This window comes from Myripristis murdjan, chromosome 9 (assembly GCF_902150065.1).
Source record: "Myripristis murdjan chromosome 9, fMyrMur1.1, whole genome shotgun sequence".
NCBI lineage: Eukaryota > Metazoa > Chordata > Actinopteri > Holocentriformes > Holocentridae > Myripristis > Myripristis murdjan.
In genome coordinates, this window is record NC_043988.1 from 32,396,629 (window position 1) to 32,418,361 (window position 21,733).

General features: G+C 41.0%; 1 protein-coding gene across 1 annotated transcript in view; it reads left to right on the plus strand.

Annotated features, from left to right (window-relative positions):
- Positions 1–1,749: 1,749 nt before the first annotated feature.
- cds1 (CDP-diacylglycerol synthase (phosphatidate cytidylyltransferase) 1) overlaps positions 1,750–21,733 on the plus strand; it is a 45,739-nt gene continuing 25,755 nt past the window's right edge. Inside the window, exon 1 of the mRNA XM_030061120.1 lies at positions 1,750–2,097. Coding sequence (XP_029916980.1) covers positions 2,032–2,097 — 66 coding nt within the window. The 5' untranslated portion in view covers positions 1,750–2,031. The remainder of the gene's footprint in view (positions 2,098–21,733) is intronic.

Sequence of the window (21,733 nt, forward strand, 5' to 3'; positions counted from 1 at the left end):
TAATTCAAAATGACAAATGGAGGGATCACTTTTCACCACTTTTTTGTGCAGAACACATTTGTCTATGACACATTGGCCTACTGTGCCTTTTTTTTTTTTAATTAAAAAATCTCAAGAGGCCTCAGTGCAACCCATAGATTGTATAAAATTAAAATTAAAAGTTAGAATAAAAAACAAAAAATTAAATTAAAATTAAATATTAAAATATATCACTGACTCATTATTATTATTATTATTATTATTATTATCATCATCATCATTTTTAAAAGGCCTCAGTGCAACCCATAGACTGTATAAACTGAAATAAATAAATAACATTTAAAAAATCCCCAAATTTAAATTTAAAATTAAAATACATTATTGTCATTATTAGATTCAGATTCAGATTCACTTTATTGCATCTTCATCATATTACATATAAGAAAGAGCAAAAATCTTAGGTCTTGCCTCCCATCGACACCAGCAGCAATAGTAAACAACAATAAAAAATAAAAAATAAAAACAATAAACATAATAAAAACAAATTATAACACTACCAATAAATATATTATGTAAAGAGCAGGAGTGACAGTGTGTTAGCAGTGTTCAAGAGGCATTCAACAGGCATTCAACAGACTGTATAAAATTAAAATTAATCATTAAAATTAAAATTTAAAATAATTAAAATAAAAATACATTGTCATTATAATTTTTAAGACGCCTCAGTGCAACCCGTAGACTGTATAAAATTAAAATGTAAAAAATAAAATTTAAATTAAAAAAAAAATAACATAAATATAAACTATTATTAATTGTAATGGCAATTTGTCCTTTTCCTTCAAACATTTTCACTCTTGCCATTACATACACAGGAGGAGCATTAGTGATCTTTACGCAGATCCAGTCAATCCTCGTATCTTTTACTTGTTTTATTGTAGAGACAAAATTATGACATACCAGCTCTTGTCCATCCTCCCTGCCTCAGGTCTGGTGAAAACTTGTGTGCCCTCCACCTTCCTGTGCCAACCCCTTCCTGTTACCTATGCCCAACATATATCCTGTCTCTAATCACTGCCACCATGTGTTAGAAATAATAGTGAGCGCTAAGTCTAAAGATAAAAAATAATAAAAAAAACAATAATATTTATCATGCTATTTGCTATTTATCATGTGTATACTGTATATTTCTTCTAAATTTGCACATTGACCTACCTCTATGCACATTTTATACACCCATGCACACGGTTTTTTCTGTTTTTTTTTTTTTTTGTTGTTGCACATTGCTTTTTGCACACTGGGTTGTACTTAGGTTATTCTGTTGTACTCAGATCTTATTCTGTTGTACTCAGATCTTATTCTGTTATACTTAGATCTTATTCTTTATTTCTATTTTTTTATTTACTTAATTTGTAATCTGTGGATACTGCTGAAGAAAATGTGAATTTCCTGCGGGATGAATAAAGTATCTACCTACCTACCTACCTACCTACCTAATATGCCAACACTAAATTAAACTGCTCCTACATTAATATTATTATTAGTAGTAGTAGTAGTAGTAGTAGTAGTAGTAGTAGTAGTAGTAATAGTGGTATTGTTGTTATTATTTTAAGAGGCCTCAGTGAAAATTAATATTAAAGTTAATAAATCAAATAAATAATAATAAATACAAATACATTATTGTATTATTATTTTTCCAGCCCACGGTACAACTTGTATTTTGAAAGTCCCAACCGGAAGCAGAGCCTCCTCACTCCGGCCGCTTGACAGCGCCGCTCGCTGGCAGGAGGGAAGGCGAGTCGGACTGCGGTGATAAACAAACACACGCAGCGGAGACGTTTGGCGTCTTGTGGAGGTCCGAAGCTCCTCTCCGACAGCGCCGACCGACTTGGCGGAGCTGACGCGACTCCAGCCCGGCGTTCCAGAGCGAAAAGCGGGATTAAAAAGCCAGGACGGTATCTTAAAACTCGGGTTTATCCCCCGCCACTTCCCTCCCTCTCCCTCGGAGGCGGCTTATGTGACACATCAACGTCCCGGCGGCGAAACGAGCGAAACATGACGGAGCTGAGGAAGCGAGGCGGAGGCGGAGACCCTGACAGCACCGAGAATCTCAGCGACAAGGTAAATGCCACCTCGGGGAGGCCGAGAGAAACCGCTTCACCCCCCGAAACCTCGTCCAGACCGCAAGTTAGTCCGCCTGTCAGCGGCTGGCGAGCGAGCTAGCCGGGTCGCCAGGTTAGCTAACGAGCTAGTTAACGACACCGCTAGCTCGGGCGGTCCGCAAACGCAACATTCACAGAACCGTCCCGTGTTTAGCAATAACTTGTTGTTTTGGTGCGGCGTTCATGTCCTTAAGTGGGCTAGGAATGCCCTAACATATCCCACATGTCATCCTGAAGTAAAATTAGCTTATGTGTTTCTTTTTCTTTTTTCTTTTTTTTTTTTAAACCCCCTCACTAATCTCGTGCTTGTCAATGTCATGCTCTGCGTGTTGGCTCAGTCAAAGCCCCTTATGTCCTGCAACGATACTGTGAATCTGCTCAGCTGGTCGAGTTAAAAAGTGCAGCATGCAGAGCAGATTGCAGGCTGGAACGCATCCCAGTTAGGAGAGATAGTGGAGATGGAGATAGTGGTGTTGGGTGTTCAGTGAGGAAAGGGCTCCTTTATTTACTAGGAGCACCGAAACACCACAGATGAGGTTGTTAGAGGTTGTTCTGGGTCATAATCTCCCAATGAGATGAGTGGTGATGCACTGATTTTTGAGGCGTTGTGATCCACTGAGCTGCACCATGTGTGTCATTTATTCCACTGTAAATACCACACTGGGTCACCAAATTCTTTGCAGTGACCGTGTGCACAGTTCTGCTGCGTTCACTGTCCGCTGTCTGCGTCGTGCACTATGTGGTTCCCCCGTGGTAATAACACACCTGGTTGCTTCACTTGTAACGACAACTTTCCATTTCCTAATCCCCACAGTCCCACAGAGTGCCCTCCCCCGCAGTGGGATTGTTTCAAAGGTTAATTGGAGTCAACCCCACCCTCACCAGTCCACTAAGGAATCCCACAGCCGGCCCAGCCCTGTGTTGTGTGTTGTTTTGTGTTTTGCTGTGTTGCCTTGTGTTGTGTTGTGTTGTGTTGTGTTATGCATGCAGGGTCTTTGAACGCTCCCACCCAGCCCTGCTCATTAACTGGCCTTGCAGAGAGAATAGCTTGCTCCCCGATACTCTGCATAATGTCTTTGAAACTGTGCCAGCGAGTTTAGAGCGGCCCAGAGACGCTGCCAGCTCTGCCTGCACCCTCACTGACAGTACGGGCGACCCTGCAGGTGGGACGGGACGGCCTGAAAACCAGACCTCGAACGCCTCAAAGACACTGAAGCCAGTGGGGCTGCAGCCAGTGATTATTTACAGTATCAGTTACTCTATCAGCTGCTTTTTCAGTTACTAATTCGGTTAATAAAGTGTTTAAAAAATAGTTATGGGGGAAATCAATTTAAAAAAAAAAAAAAAGGATGATTTTATATCACCATGCAGACCCTCAATCGATACATTGTCCTTAATTTAAATTAAATAAAAAATGGAAAAAAAATAATATTAATTAATACTAATAAATTTTAATATTTAAAAAAATTTAATTTAAAATATTTAAAACTACAGTCAAATTAAATTACAGTGCACTTGTTTAATTTTTATTTTATTTTATTAATTTTTTCTTGTCTTTTTACACATTAATTACAATTGTAAAATTAAAAAGTCCTGAACTTTGTGTAAAATTGCACAGTACTCTAAGACAGAATTGGCAGAATCATAGTACTGACAGAACTGTAATACATAAATAATCAACATGCAGTAATGTGAATAGTTTAGTTTGCTGATTCCCAGCTCCATCAGAAGGTGATGACAGATTCTCATGGGAAGCTTCCAGAGCTCAAAGTCATGTTTTCAGATTGCTTCCATAGTTTGACCAGCAGCCAAAAAAATCCAAAGTATTAATTCATTAATTGGTTAATTAATTAAAATTTTTTTTAATGATATTAATGACAAAAACTAAGCAAATATTAACATCTTAGTGAAGAAGTAATCCGCATTTAATTAAGTACTCGGCATTTTTGGCTAAAATGCATAAAACCATTAATCAGTTATGAAATTTTTAATCTAAAATAATGTATTTTCTGATCAATTAATCAATTAATTGACCAAAAGTTTGATTGCAAGGTTTGATGAACATTTTGTGCTTTACCAGATGTGCTCTGCTAAAGAAGTTCAACGTCACCACCAGGGGGCGCACACATGCATACCTAACACCTTTTTTAAAAAAAAAATTTCAGAGGTATTATTAGCAACTATTTTGATTTAGATTTTTTTGTGCTCACTGGTGTGTTGTTCCTGCGATCACCTGTCAATCAAACATTATGGGATTTTCTGTTGATGGAGTTTGAATTTCCTTTTTTTTTTTTTCGGCAGACTAATATATAACCCGAACCCCTCGTCGTAGAATCAGTGTGCGCCTGTGATTTGAGATGATTAGACCTTAAACCGGTGTGAGTGGAGGAAAGCTCCAGCGCCGGCAGGGTTTGGGGTTCAGCTCCAGTTTTATCTCCCCTCCTTCTCGCCTTCATATTCACACGCCGAGCTGTAATAAACCCACCTAATGGCACGCACATCCATTTGTGCCCCTAGTTACCGTTGCCCGGCTTTGTGTTTGTGTTGATGTTGACGTTTTGTCTTTGTGTCCCCGCTCGTCTCTCCTCACCTCCTTCAGAGTCCATTTTTAGCGAGCTGTCGCCCACAGCTGTCCTGCTCAGCCGTCGCAGCGCAGCGCTTCCTGGGGAAAAGACATGCAGTTTGATGACAAGCAGAGAGTGGTGATGCAACGGAGGGGAAACTCACCTCAACTCAGCTAAAACCACTCTTAATCCAGATTTTTGGGGCTAACTGAGAAGGTGTGGGATTCAGCGATTTGACTCAGTTTCGATTCTTGGGGTCATGATTCAAAATGGATTCTCAGTTCAAAATCGATTGTTAATGCAGTATTTCTACAGTCCAGCACTTTTCATCTGGACCTTGTTTGTTGTGGTCTGCATATAAAACAGTGCAAAATGTTTGACCAGTCTGAACGCTGGGGTTTTTTAGGGAGTTGTTCCTCATCCGATGTGAGGGTGCAAGGACAGAGGATGTTGTATTTCCTGTAAAGCCCTTTGGGACAAATTTGTAATTGTGATTCTGGGCTATATAAATAAATAAAATTGAATTGAATTGCTGGTTTTTAGTGTTTTAGGCTCTCAAGTTTGATATAGTCCCAGTTTGATCATTTTGTCCGCTAATATCTCCTTTACTTTGCCTCAACTTAAGGCGGTATGAATGTGAAGCCAGCTGAGGTAAGGCAGTTGTGTCACAGTATATATTTTACTGATTTAAGGAGGTTTGACTCATCAGCTGAAAGTCTGCACATATTTTCAGCAGGTTAGTGTGTGAGTAAAGTTGCCGTGGCGCTCCTGTAGGGCATGACTGAAAACGTGAATGAATCAATGTGTGGAATCTGTGAACCGAGTCAGAATCGTACAAGACAAGAATCGTGATTCAGCGTAGCATAAATTTACCGTAACACTGATGTACACCACGGCAGGATTGAGTGTTTTTAAGTGTGGAAAATGGTATAAGTTGATGAATCTTTTTTTTTTTTTTTTTATTGGTGGATGTTTTCCTCATGATGATCGCTCACCCACCTGTTTACCATGACATCGCTGCATTGGACACAACTGTTTACACACATACGCACCGCGGCTATCATTTGTTTCACGAATGCACGGAATTAAGCACGCAGATAATCAACATCAAGCGTACATTTATCGAAACCGAAACTCGATATCGATACTGAAGCTGGTTCCGGTGCTTCTGTTGGTGTCTATTTGATGAATGAAAGCTCATCTCATGGCCTGACAGAGCAGATTATTCTCTCAGTTACCATTTTTACCCCAAATCTGCCCCTCGAGCTAGAAACCAACCACGTTAAGTTGATGTCAGTAAAAATAACATTTATTGAAAGAATCAAAATCAAACATTTTTGATAAAGTCATGTCTTTAGTTTTGTTTCTGCTCATTGTCTGGGCATTGCAGTATGACAGTAAAATGAGACTCATTGTCTTAAAAATGCACGAAGAGTCGATTTATCGTATTGAAAGGTCTGCACCTTTTTGGGGCTTTTGTGAAGCCTTTAAAATAATTGAGACTCTCACAGACACTGAAAGCTCTCGAGCATGTCCTGTGCCGTGCAGGTATCTTAACCAGATTAGCAGCATGCCGAGCCGAGATAAAGGCTGTGCTGCTGTTCCCGTCCTTCACTGTGATTTTCTTTTGTCTGCTCACCTCCAGTCAGACAAACAGCTCTGAGGGCCGCAGCGTCCACCAGCCACAGATAAGGGAACAAGGCCATAAATAAATGGAGGAACTTCCACAAGTAGCGTTTGGCTTTCTCAGCCTCACATGTGCTGAGGTCACTTGTTTCCTGCCGGCGTAAGTCGGTGCTGCGTTACTGCGTTAATGAGTTACCATCAGCTGCAGGCCAAAAGCTCATGAATCTCAACTTTGGCCTGGAAGTTTGTGTTTGTCAGCTTACTAGCTGTAGTTTGGGGGTCCTCTTCCAGTGTAAAGGTGTAGTAAATGGGAATTTGGGAGGTTTCTTTCACTGTGCATAGAAAAGATGAGCTTCCTGTCATGTCTCCCAAAAGTCATACTCACATTACATAGGCGTGTAATCAGGGCGCTAGCTAGCAGCTACTGCCACGCTTTCAGGTGCGCTCAGGTAGAAACGGTGACATAAGCACGCTGTGAGAATTTCAAAATAAATCGATCCTGTTGCATCACTGAACGTTCAGTCGATGAACATGAAGCATATCAAATTTTCCACAGGTGCATTTGCATCCAAACAAAACCAAAAATAGCGATTATGGTAAGGCAAGCTTTCCTTTGTACATTGCAGTCTGCACTCAGTGGCCTTCAAACTGAGGTCTGGCTTCCCCCAGGGGTCCTGAAGAGCCTTCCAGGGGGTCCATAGCAAAATGACAAAAAGTTTAATTTCACTTTAATTTAAATTCTTGTGAAAGATGTCTGAAAACAGTCTTTACACATAAAGGAATCTGACATCAAAACAATTTCATAATGAACACAAACCAAAATATTTTTTCATATCAGAGTTCTGAAGGCAAATCATTTCAAGTCGGGGTCCGGGGCTTAATGAGAGTCAACTTGTATAGTTCAGAACATAAAAAAAAAAACTAACTCTGTGCACCCAGTATTTTGTAATTGATGAGAGCAGGCTTTAATTTCTTTTGCTTCCTGTTGAAAGTGTAACAGGATTCTTGGCTGTTAAGGGACATAAACTGCAGACGTCAGCCAAAAGTGAGTTTCCTGTCCTTGTTTGTAAGTTGGAGGTGTTCTTGACAAGAGGCAGACGACCAGTTTGGAGCTGATTGGGTTTTGGGCGGGGATTACTGAGTCCAATCTGTCTTGTTTTAGAGGCTAAAGGATCTCTCTGTTGTGTCAAACAGCCTGCAGCAAAACCCAAACACATCATGTCTGCAGGAGGCAGGGAGGAAAACGAAGCTCTGTGTCCCCTGGCCTCAGTCACTGCTAGATCCTGCACACACACACACACACACACACACACACACACAGACGTACATACAAACACTCCTGTGGCGTTATCTCCAAGGTCAATATTTACTTTCATTAATTACTCAGCCACACAAGTCACAAATGTTGTGTGGGTGTGTGCACGGTTTAATTTTTCGCCCGGTGCTCTTGCCACTGCTGCTGTCCCTTCACGGTCCTGCACAGTCGGGACAGTCACCAGCTGCCCAGGACTCCTGCAGACAGCTGACCTTGGCTGTCTGTCTGTCTGCTGTCTGTCTGTCTGTCCCTGAAGCAGCGGCAGCCGGCTGTTTAACACTCTGCTGGTCACGGCTTGAGCCCCCTCCGTTCTGTTTAGACGCCTTCGGACAGCAAAGGACCCTTCGGCGTCCCTGCTCTGCATTCAGATGTACACCTTCTACTCCGACCTTAAAACCCACTGCCGTCTGAGCTCAGTGTAAACGGGTCAAGCGGCGTTTCTGAACTTCCTGCGTTGTGAACGCCGCAGCGGTCCCTGGGCGATTGTCGGCTTCAGCTCCCATCAGCCACGGCCTAAATGGGTCACCTGCTAATTTGCGACCCACGTAGGCTCGAAGATACAGGACATGCTCTACATTTTAGATAGGCAGTCCTAACCTCAGTGTGACTTCAACCTATCAAATATGACAAATTACCTCCTCGAGGACTGGACCCCCCTCCAGGGTTAGAGAAAACACTTGCAAGTGGGGCGTGAAAAAGACAGGAATGTACATCCAGAGCTTCTGCTAATGTGAATGGTGTCACCCACTTTGTTTTAGTGGGTAAACCCAGCTTTAAAAAAAAAAAAAAAAACAGCTGTATGCTTGGTGTAAAGGTGGAATTAGTCTCCTATGCTGTCGATGTATACAGTTTCTAAGTTTATGAATTACATGTAAATTAGTAGGGGTGGGCCCATAATACCCAAAGGTCTTTGAGTACCTAGAAAAGCGCTATATAAATTTGATGTATTATTATTATTGTTATTATTATTATTATCATCATCATCATAATCAAGATACTTAAGTCACGATATGATGGCATTGCAATTTTAAACATTTTGCGATATGCTGAGTATTGAGATAACGTATGTTGTGATTTATTGTCTTTTTTTAACTGCAAATTATGTCTCCAAAGGAAAACTTTATCAATATCAAGACAAAGTTTTTATTCTGTTCGTCTCACTTCAGTCATTTTAATGGCAGCGTAATGGGACAGACTGACCAACCAACCACACAAGATATCGCAATATACTATGCTGTATTGAATTTTTTTCTCCCCAGCCATATAAATTAGGGGTGTGACTGTTCAATAAACCCACAGTTTGGTTTCTATTGTACATCAGGGAGAGGGGAAAAAAAACGCTACCATTTCCAGTGTTCTCTGTATAATAACTTGTTTTCATTCAGAGATTCGGGATAAAAAATCAACTGTTCTTTCAAAGGCAAAAGTCTACTTAGACTATTTAAAACAAATATAAGAATACTTTAGGTATATTCAGTAATATGCAACACTGCACTTCGTAGAGTGTATTGACCCCCTGATGTAAATATAGTTTATCTTGCATAGTTGTGTCTTTTATTCCTGAAAATGTCCCGTCTGCTCGGCGCTGCAGCTGAACAGAAACAGGCCGGCGTGTTAGAAAGTGCTGCTTCAGGTCGGTGTTCGGTGCTGATGAGCCTGATTCTCTGCAGTGTGAAGCAGCACATGGAGGCTGTAGCTTACTCAGGTGATCCTCTCCCCGCCGTGACCACAGCCGTCCCGGTCGGTGCAGCTGTGAGGCCTCTCGGCTCTGCTCGGCCTCCTTCAGCAGCAGCTCCACATCACTTTCGTTCAACCCTCCAGGCTCAATTACAGCTGCATCGTTATGGATAAAATGATACAGGCGGTGCTGCCGGTTAGTCGGCCGCGGTGTGTCTGTGTCTCTGTCCCCTTGTAGATGTAAGCGTTGCAGAAATCGTACTTATCACCACATGCTGGCTGGACCACAGCAGTCACGTCTCTGTGGTATCAGTGATATCAGCAGGGCTGCACAAATGTGGCTGAAACTCCAATTTGGTCTTGGCAAATTATCACCATTACTATTATCAGTCTCAGTAAATGAGATGAGATATCTGGGATTTTTGTAGCAGTTATATAGTGATATAGCATAAGAATTGTCTTTTCCTGGTTTTAAAGGGAGGCAGGAGGTACATTTTTAAAGGCTGATATAATAACGATAGTTTGACACGAGAAAAAGCTGATGGTCGATTCATCAGCTGATGTACCACCCACCACACACACACACACACACACACACATACACACACCTTGCGCAGGACAAAAATTTGACACTGTTGGAAATGAACTATCTCTGACATTTTTGGAAAATGGATAACCACTGAACTGAACATTTACATCCAAGTAATAAATACCTAAATAAAACATCAAGTTGAAAGTAATTAAAGAATCAATCTAGAACTGAAAATCAGACAGTAACAAAAAAAATCTAGTATGTAAAATATCTCAATGGGTGGGAGCTCTTTTTTTATTTTTTGAACAATTTTCCCCCTAAATTTAGTAATTCCAGTTGAGAACCCCGATATTGTAATGGAGGAGTTGTAGGAATAATTTCGCTATATTATTTTGTACTTTTGCAGAATTAAGACAGTTACTGTATAAGGTTGTTTGATTTTTGTTGGCAGCACTTAAACTATTATCTTGTTGTTATGGTTTCTTCATATGATAAAGATTTAAGTTACTCATTCATGTCCCCTGTGCCTAAGGACAAAGTCATTTTTGTGTAGGGTTAGGGTTAGTAACCAAGTAGCCCCGTTCTGCCGATACCGATAGTTTGTGAAAGTCAGCAGCGATTAATCGGCCAAACCAATAAATCGGCTGACCTCTAGTGTTCTGACCTTGTTAGGCTTTTCTAAGACTCAACATCAGTATTAAGGTTTTTGGTCAAAGATGTTTAGCTTTAGTTTAACCCAGATCTAATTCCACTTAGTTTGCCAGATATTGTGATCATAATTCTCAATCACATCTCTTGGTCTTGATTAGTCTCAGCAACATGTATTCTCAGTGAAATTTCAGCATTGGCAACTTGCAGATATTCCACAAATATAAATTTAGCGAGGTAAACAAATGATTGACATTTCAGTTGTCAGGAAAAAAAAGACTATATTATGAAGTAGCTGGTGGATTTTGGCCACATTGGCCTGTGGACTGCAAGACGCCTGCCTTTGTCAACTTCACTGCTGTTATCTGGATGCAGACAAACCACTGTGATCTTATACCTGCAATGAGCTCGCTGTTTCACTCATGAGCAGTCACAGCGATTGAGGTAAAAAATCCATTTTAATTCCACTCTTACTGAAGGGATATTTGTTGCCTTAATAGGTTTTGTGCTGCAGACCGTTGTATTTGTATGCCTTTATTGTCACTCGCGCTCGGGGAGAGCCGAGCACACACACCGGTGTGAATTCAAACACCTAATCAGAAAGTAACTTTTTTTTTTTCATCTGCAGGACACTAACATGACAAATTTACCAATTCACTGAAACAGCCGCATTATCACTGAGTCTGCTGTAGATGAGAACTGATTGACTTAACATCTGAATTCTCCATCATAATTCACGAATCAATATTAATATTTACATGACAGTCAAGATAGGGAAGGAAAGTAACATTTGCTACTATGGCCAAGTAGATATTTTAAAAAGACGATAGGCCCTCCAAATGATAGTTTGCATTTACTCCACGTTTGTTGATCTTTTGCAGCGTTTTTGCTCCATTTATGACAAGAAACGTCAGGAAAATTCAAGTTGTTATCTCCTAAGACATCCCAACTTGTAAACAATGACCCGCCGTGTACTTTTTGTCGATAGACTGATTTGTTTAACACCCGACAAAGACTGAAACGCTTACACAGGGCAGATGCATGACTAATGCATGAAGGAGGATTTCTCCAAAGGCTGCAACACAGACACAGCCACAGCCTATATGTGTATCAAGGCAGGGTGGTTTCCCCGCCTTCCTGTCGGGGATTACGCTAGTCCCAATATGCTGAGCTGCTCATCACCTGGCCTCCATTCTGATCTCCCCACCTCCTCCTCCTCCTCCTCCTCCTGCTATTAATGTCTTCTCTGCAGAGAGAAGAGGAGGAGGAGAGCGGAGCCACAAGGACAGCCGTGTGCTGCTGCTGCCTTAGCATTTTTGGCTCACACAGATAAAGCCCTACTTTTTTACCTCACCCTCGCTGATGTACTGAACCAGCCCCTTCATCGTACGTGTGACACCAGCAGATATTCTCGTCACAATCATCTGTCTCAGTAATTTGAGAACAAAGTCATTTTACGCCACCACAACTGCAAATACAAATGAATCTGCATTTTCTATATTTGGCTCATTTAGTCTCTAAATGCCTGGTTACAGTCAGATCAGAGATTGTAAACCAAAGTCACATGGACTCAAAGTATAGCATCAATTCTTTATTCTACAGAGTCATCCTGCAAGGTTAGAGATTTTTGCATTCAGGGTTTCCACTCCCTGCAGTTTTAGCTAAGCCTGATTGACTTTCACACTTCCACACTTTGCAGGAATTTGTCTTCTCTGGTGAGCAAACCAGTGAAGACGCACATGAAGAAATAGCTATGAGACTGTGATTAATCCAGACTGTGATTAACCAGAAGTCAGCATCCACCTCCTTACACGCATAAAACCTGACGTTTTCAGGGTTGTTCCCTGTAGTTATTTATTTATCTATTTATTTATTTATGTGTTGTGGTTTTATGTTTTCACTCCTAAAACGCTGCACTGCAGTTCACTCGGAAACGGCCGGGGACTCAACATTTTCAGTCGTCTCAGTGCAGATATTTGGTGTCAGCCGAGGTCAAAAGGCATTGTTCTCATTTGGCCTAATAAACCAAACTAAAAGAGGAAACTCTCCCAGCAGAGTCCAGATAAACTTCTCCAAGCAAAACCTGGTGAGTGCATGCTATTTCCAACGCATTGTAGAAACTATAATTGCAATACGATACGTAATTAACTGGGCTCTCCTAAATATATGACAGTACTAAAAATAGGAGTCTATTGCACAGCACGATTAGATAATGTGTTGCGTCATTCAAGAAGAAGAGAGAGAGCAATGGATTCAAAAAGGGAAATAAAATAGGGATGTTTTCTTGTTGTTTCCAAAACCACAAGCAGCCTACATTTTTGCTTCTTCACTTCTTCTGCAGATTCGACTTTTCCGCTGCCGGTTTCCTTGTTGAAAGTCTGAACAAAGCAAAGGACAAACAAGTGTGGCCCGGATACTGAGAAGACAAATTCACAGATTAAACTTATTGTGATATTTAACCAACTTCAAGATAAATGTGATAAACAAGGAAGCGAACAGACATTGTTTTTGTTTAAGTTCGATGGTTTACGCCAGATGATTTACTTCATGCCTGCTGAACCGCGGTTTTCTTGGCTGAAACTAAAAGTTTGGCTGTTGTTCCAGCTGCTGGAAGGGAACTCAGGGTGTGGCTGTGTTATTCAGTAGTGAGTTCATAGTGACCTTAAATGTTATTTTTCCTCTCTGTTGTCTCTCTGTTATTTTTTTTATACTAAGCGCTCACCAGTGGCTCTCATTGTACCTCCATTAATCTCCCAGCCTTGATTTCTGATCCATTGATCTTAAAGCCCCAATCCAGGAATTTTCCTCAGTATATACTCTAATAATCATGACTATAATCAAATGTTGCATATGCTTTCATAGCCATGTTCAGGTGATCGGTACAGTGTTGCCCACATAATGACACTGCACCTGTGGCAGGGACTGGGAGAAGGATTGTAATTGTCGTTTAAAATTATTTGAACGAGAACATTAGCCTATTTCTAGTTTTTCTTATTTCACCATTTTAATTCTAGTTAATTCTCCACTTATATCTCCTTCTCTCTGTTGCTCTCTGTGTATGCTATGTTGACTCTCCTCAGTGTTGTGTTTTATTAAGTCGCCCAAAAAAACGTGCGTCTTCGATATTTTTTCACCCGCGATTGTGTCTTTACGACAGCAGGTGAGCCGCATGTGGAGGCGCTTTGTTGTTACTGATGCACTGAAACGTGTCCAACAGACTACTTTGTAGTAGCGAGGCATTTAAGATACTAGTAAGATACCATATTTTGAATTTTGATGCCCAGTCCCATGAATAAGATATTTAAAACTGTGTGTGTCTGTGTCTCAGTCAATAAAAGAGCTGGTTCATTAGCGCTAATCTGAATTGGTGGCACTAGAAATTACAGTTAATTTCTATTACCACATTTTCAGATCAGCCTCAACTCTGAAAGGGTCAAATTATACTTGGGCGGCTGGTAATTTACCTGTGGGATGCACTTTTTTTTTTTTTTTTCCTGAAATGTGACAGAGATCAGATTTTTTATGCCTGTGGGAACGGATCTGATTCCTGCTGATGTGACACTGTGAACAGTCGGATCAGGATTTATCTCTGCCAGCGTGTCTTTATTCACTCGCTGTCAGCAGCGGCGAACAAAACAAAATATAGAGGATCGCAGTAACAACGACAAGGAGACAGGAGGTTGCAGATTTAACAGATATTTTGGAAGATCTTTCGCCCCGTTGCGCTCAGCCTGAACAGCTGACGGACTGCCACCACACCAACAAATCAAGAAATTAATGTCCGCACCACTATTTTATTGCTTGTGATGATGGACTGTCACGTCAATGAACATGCTTGTTGTAAACGATCTGTTCAGATATGGATCACATACACAGAGGAATGTCAGCAGGCGAGGCAAAAAGATAAAATATGAGGAAAAAATCTGAATCGGGTCACTCCAGTGGTCTGACAACTAGTTTGGTTTACAGATACCAGAGCACTGTGTTCCTCCCAGTATAGAAATGTCAGCTGGATTCATGTGGGCTGGATGCAGGATAATTGTTAAAAGCAGCAACTGTGCAGGAGCTTAGTTTTCCAGGTTTAGTTTATGTGCTAATATAGATGATAAGAGCAGGAGAAAAGACGAAATGTAAAAACTGCAGGTGACAAAGCAGGATCTCCGCGGGGCTCATTAAAGCATCTCAGACCACAACAAAGACAACAAGTTGGGAGGAAAATTACAGCCAAACAGACGCCAGAGGGCATCAACACCGGTGTACAGTAGTGCTGAAATTCTGCGTTTTATACGATTTAAGCACATTTTGTCTTCAGAAAGTGTCTAATCAGTTCAACAAGAAAATATTCCGATTTCAATGAGTATCAGTGAATTTGATGTAACGCAACATTGCACCATTTTTTTAATGAAAATGAAAGAAAGTGCTTCAGGAGATAAAAAAACAAAACACTCCATCCTTTTGTAATATGAAGTGCTTCAGATTTAGCTCTTGGTGTCGTATTCCTCAGCATTTTTTGTTTGTTTGTTTGTTTTGTTTTCTGTTCATTCAGCTCAGGCGCTGTGACAAAAACACTTAGAACGGTAGGGAAAACCCTGATTTTTATTAATTGCATCCACACTTTAAAATTCCATGATATTCACTTTTGTTTTACAGTTGATTTTGTTTTCATTATCAAATTCTGCTGTGTTCAAAATTCAAATGCTTGTGAAAGTTTGCTCGTATGCTTGTGAAAGTTTGTGGTGAATTTTTGGATGAACCAGTCGCTGTGGTCGGTGGAGAAATAACTGAGCTTCCTGCTTCGTTTTGTATTTGGAGCTGGTTATAGGTTTTGTCGGTCATGCTGCACAAACACGAACTTACTGTATGTGCGGGCTCCTTGTTTGCCCCAGTAACATGACTGGTGTTATCACTCAGGCTTGTAGCATTGTTGAAAGTGTTTGACTGTGAGGTGATTACACAGTGGATAGCATACTTTGGCAGATAAACAAAAGATTAACTCTGGGTGACAGTTTAATTAGGCAGCCTGAGTACATTCACTCAGATTATACTGTAATAGCTCCGCTTGTGGCACGTTTGGGTGTGTGTGTGTGTGTGTGTGTGAGCTAATGCACTGATTCATAAAAGCCGACCCTGGCTGTTTCACTCAGTAGAAACACAGTTGTTTGAACTCCGGGACCATTTGTGATAGCAAGTTGAGAAGTGACCATTAGCCACTGGCCAGAAGACAAATGCTGATAAATACTTTTGTTAAAGGACCATACCAGTGATTTTGCATGTTTAGCGTACTATCTACAAATGTATGTATTTTATAATATGTTTCTACTGTTCTGCCATATCATTTTTCCTTCCTTTTCTGCAGCCATTGGTTTCTAGTCATTCCTCTACAATATGAAAATGAACTTTCAGAGACTTCAGACTTTCATCACACCAGTTTTCCAGCACCGTAATAAAGTCCTCCACATTAGTTTTCCTAAAAGCAGCGGCACTGTTGTGTTTTCAGGACTTTTTGAAATTGGGGCAGACTGAAACGCTCCCTCCTCCTCCGCCAGGGAAAATAGTCCCCTGGGAAAACGTTTTCTTTCCACAGCCAATTATCAGCTCTGTGGTTCATGAATGGTGCTTTAGTTGTAAAAGCAGCTGCTTAATTATGGGATGGGGGGATGAGAGTATGTAGTGGTAATGAGGTAGTAAATTGTATACTTTAAACACAATATACATAATAATAATAATAATATGTACAGCCAGTCCACACCAAACTTGTGGTGTCTGAGCCCTGGTGTTGGAAAGCTTGCGAACTGATTATCTATAATATTTTTTTAGTTGTCATATTGTCTGTAGTAAGGCACGTTAGGTCTCAGTATCCCTGCCAGTCGTCTCTAATGAATAAGAGCATTATTAGGTGATGCCTTGATAGCTCATCACCTTTGTTTTTTATCTCAAGTAAAATTTTAATCAGCAAATCTATCCATGATGCCACATCAAAAGACTCATTTAACTATTTTTTTTAACAGAATAACAGGCTAATTACAAATAGATCATAGGTCTGGGTGGTATAGTGATATTATTATTGTTTTGATATTGTGATATAAGACTAGATATCGAATATCTTGGATTTTGGATATCGTAATATCATGATATGGCCATTAGTGTTTCCTTTTCCTGGTTGTAAAGGCTGCATTACAGCAAAGGGAGGAAATTTTCTGAACTTACTAGAATGTCCTAGTTGATTTATCATCAGCCTTAACCTGCTTGGTCATCATATCCACATTTCTAATGACTTGTTACTCAAAAATATATCATGAAAGCACCACCAGTCATCCCTATAATATTGTCACAATATTGATATGGAAGCATTTGATCAAAGATACATTAGATTTTGTCCATTTGACCCAGCCCTAGAAGATCACTGCAGTCAAACAAATGCAGCTAACAAAATTAGCTGCTGAGGAGGTAAATACAGCAAACACACACTAAAAAAAAATGTGTGCACATGTTATTAGGGTGTGAACGGCACAAATATTTTAATTGTGTGCAGAAAATCATGAAAATGAGGGTACGACTTAACCAAAACAAGGGAAGGACAGGCCTGTGTATCTTGTGCACTCGAATTCAGGAAAATGAGGCCAGGAGATCCATCTCACACACATGAAAAACCACCTTGCACCCTGGATGTAATAAATTATGGCCTTCAGATATGTATTTTATTCTCCCGTGGCCACTTCACTGGATCCATAAAAAGACTCAAATAGGCCGTCTGACCTTGAAACCCCAGGGTGTTCCACATTTGCCTCAATTCTGTGAATCGGCCTTTAGTTAAATGGGTTTGTTGCACACTGAATGTCAAAGCAAAGTGGTTCAGAAATAAAAGCAACTTAAATTTGGAGATTAAAACCACATGAGGAAGAGAAAAAATTGTAGCATTGAGATTCTGAAAGAGCAAGACAGGCAAAGAGCTGACTTGAGTTGAAAAATATGCATCTGCTGTATCAACACAGGTCAAACCAGTAATGTGACATATGGAGCAACTTGAGGACAGGGTGGGGCTCATAACATTTACGCTGGATTGAAAAACCAAGGGAGAGTCGAGGGCCTTTGATTTAGTCAGCTTCTGGAAAGAAAAGCTTAATGTCTTTGGCACAGTGACTGATGAACGAAACAAAAATCCACCAACCACTTTAATTTATCATCTAGAAACAGGAGCAAAGAGCAAGAACTGGTTACCTGCATAATGCAACAACAGCAAAAAAAACAAACAAAAAAAAAAAAAACATGCTACTTACCATTTATTTGTTTCCCCAACCTGCTCTGCTCGTTTCTTATCCATTAAATCAAAACCGTGAGTCGAAACGTTATTTTTATATTTGCTCGGCACTGCTCAGAAATCGCATATGATGGTGAGGGGAAAGCAAGGTGAGCAGGGTAAAATGGAGTTAAAAGACTAAAATAAGGTGGAGAATTAACTAGAATTAAAATGATAAAAAAAAAAAAGGAATCGTAGTCTAGATATCGGGTCATGTATTTTATAAATATTTTCAATAGACAACGCCTCCACTGTAGTGTCGTCATACTGTGAGAAACACTGTAGTTGTTTGGGCTGGGCAGTATAGTGATACTGTATTGATATTGTGATATGAAACTAGATATCGTCATATTGTTTTATGGCATATGTGTCATCATTTCCTAGTTTCAAAGGCTTTGTAATAATTAAAAGACACAAGTATTCGCTCACCTGCCTTTACTCATACTATGAACTGAAGTGCCATCCCATTCCTAACCCATAGAGTTCAATATGATGTCGGTCCACCTTTTGCAGCTATTACAGCTTCAACTCTTCTGGGAAGACTGTCCACAAGGTTGAGGAGAGTGTTTATAGGAATTTTTGACCATTCTTCCAAAAGCGCATTGGTGAGGTCAAACACTGATGTTGGTCGAGAAGGCCTGGCTCTCAGTCTCCGCTCTAATTCATCCCAAAGGTGTTCTATCGGGTTCAGGTCAGGACTCTGTGCAGGCCAGTCAAGTTCATCCACACCAGACTTTGTCATCCATGTCTTTATGGACCTTGCTTTGTGCACTGGTGCACAGTCATGTTGGAAGAGGAAGGGGCCCGCTCCAAACTGTTCCCACAAGGTTGGGAGCATGGTATTGTCCAAAATGTTTTGGTATCCTGAAGCATTCAAAGTTCCTTTCACTGGAACTAAGGGGCCAAGCCCAGCTCCTGAAAAACAACCCCACACCATAATTCCTCCTCCACCAAATTTCACAGTCGGCACAATGCAGTCTGAAATGTACCGTTCTCCTGGCAACCTCCAAACCCAGACTCGTCCATCAGATTGCCAGATGGAAAAGCGTGATTCATCACTCCAGAGAACGCGTCTCCACTGCTCTAGAGGCCAGTGGCGGCGTGCTTTACACCATTGCATCCGACGCTTTGCATTGCACTTGGTGATGTGTGGCTTGGCTGCAGCTGCTCGGCCATGGAAACCCATTCCATGAAGCTCTCTGCGTACTGTACTTGGGCTAATCTGAAGGTCACATGAAGTTTGTAGCTCTGTAGCAACTGACTGTGCAGAAAGTCGGCGACCTCTTTGCACTATGCGCTTCAGCATCCGCTGACCCCTCTCCGTCACTTTACGTGGCCTACCACTTCGTGGCTGAGTTGCTGTTGTTCCCAAACGCTTCCATTTTGTTATAATAGAGCTGACAGTTGACTGTGGAATATTTAGGAGCGAGGAAATTTCACGACTGGATTTGTTGCACAGGTGGCATCCTATGACAGTTCCTCGCTGGAATTCACTGAGCTCCTGAGAGCGGCCCATTCTTTCACAAATGTCTTGTTTCACAGTCTGCATGCCTGAGTGCTTGATTTTATACACCTGTGGCCAGGCCAAGTGATTAGGACACCTGATTCTGATCATTTGAATGGGTGAGCGAATACTTTTGGTAATATAGTGTATCATGAAATTGTTTTAAAGCTGTATCGCCCAACCCGAGAGGCCAGTTCATAGTCGTTCGCTGATCATCACTTGTTGGGGACAACCAGGAAAGAACATATTTTTCAGGCTTTGCAGATCTCCCATGTTGGTTATGGGAGGTCCTGCAGCTTTACATCAGGGCCTGGTGGTGTAACCCTGTTATCCCCAGCTGTGCTGCTTAGATAAACAGATGGCCAGACAAAGCAGTAATAATCAGTCAGTTTATTACCTTATGAAAGCAAAGTGCATATACGCATAGAGTTAATCACATATGATAAACATACAGAAAACACACACAGAGAGAACAGGAACAGCAGCCCTGCCTCATAACAAATCAGCTAACTAACAGAAGCCAGCCCTCCTGTTTTTTCCAGCCAAATATGATAAGAATGAAAAAAGTTAGTCAGTCCACCAAAGTGGCTGATGAAATATAGAGACCAATCATCCCCTGTTAAAACTGACCAATATTTATCTAGCGGCGATGGCTGGAGTAAATCTCCTCCGATGATTCATGATATAAATCTGTGAAAACTTAAAATGAGGCTCGCCAAGTCCGTCTACTCTTCACTTCCACGCCGGCGCTGTCTGCCCACAGTGCTGTTTTGACCGGTGGTGCACTTTTCTTGCCTTTTTCAGTCAAGCTATGTAAGTGACCCTGTAGCCTTCCACTGTTTCAGCCTGCAGGCATCAACCTCTCGCTCATTAAAACCTGAGTAGGAAGCTTCTCTTACCGCTCGTCTCTCCTGAACCCGTACACTGACACAGGTGACCCCCAGCGTGCTCCCAATTACGGCGCTTTCCCAGCTAATTACAACACCAGGCCGAGGTCAGCGGCCTTATCGCTAAATTAAAAGCTCTCCGCCTCACTCCCGATCCCCCTCGCTAACCTTATTTAGCACGGTTTGGGGAGAAAGCAGCCATGAAAGGCAATAAATGTCCGGTGGAATCAGCAAGCTTCTCAAGCACAAGAGGAAACCCAATCTCCCACAATGGGTGTGTGAGCTGAGGAGGAATTTCACTTGGTTTTAAAAATAGACTCTTTTAGGGGGATAAACACATCTCCACTTGCTGTGTTGATATATGATAGACTGCTGCTGCAGTTCACTCCCAAACAACACTCCTGGATACAGCTGCAGCTAATCATTATTTTCTTTGTCGATTTGTGATTTATTGTAAGTGTCAACAATAATGACAAATCCTCATGGGAAGTTAGCAAAGCCAAAATTTATGTCTTCAAATGCTTCCTTATTCTGGCCAGCAGCAAAAGACAACCCAAATTATTAATTTTATAATAATATCAAAGGAGAAAAGTAAACAAATCTTAGCACTCTATCTCAATGAACCTATAATCAGCAAATATTTTACCTGATAAATGACAATTAATCAGCTAATTGTTTCAACACTACTAGTGGAGTTTGTTTCTAAGATCGGTCACCATAAGGTTAGTCTGATGTCAGAGAGCTAACATCTGTCTCGAAACCTAAAATCTTGATGTTCTCCACCACTGACAAGCTGTGCCACAATGCCCTGTGGATTATGAATTTCACCTGAGATGTCCACTGTTTTTACCAATAACATGCATTTCCCTGTAGTGACAGGTAGAGGCAAATTTTGGCCACAGGCAGAGACTTTTCTGAAATCAAATACTTCTGTAAAAACAGAAACATACAATACAGCAAACAAAGGCAATCACTGACATCAGAGGTTTTTATTTGTTTTTGATGTCTGTCTGGTCTCCACAGTGATCTTCCTCTTCCAATTTCAAGGAGGCCCAAAGTCAGAGTCAATATAAAGTTATCAGACTGCATGCTGTTTAATTTGACTGCACATTTCGTTTAATAAAATGTGCACACATGTAACACAAGATAGAGGCTGGATGAATGCATAAAGGAGAACCTCGGACACAGAGGCTGCCTCTGTTGATCGGGTTTAAATTCAGATTAAAGATTAATTGAGACCAGTAAAGATGTTTGCCTGTCAGGCAGCAGCCAGTTAACCTAGCAACATGATGTATAGACTTTCAGCTTGGTCATGCTCAGCCGGGAGTCTGCCAGGTTTGTGATCAAGGGTGTGGGATTAGGATGAGACTTTCCCCTTTTATGGGAATTCAGAGCTGCAGTACTTGGGTGATTGTCAGGCTGGAAACTGTGTGAGCCTTTGAGCTTTGAAAAATGATAAATATACACTCAGAAGCTGCTTTATTCGGTCCATCTGTACAATCTAATGCAGCTCAATGCAGCAGTTCTGCCATAAATTCTACCTAT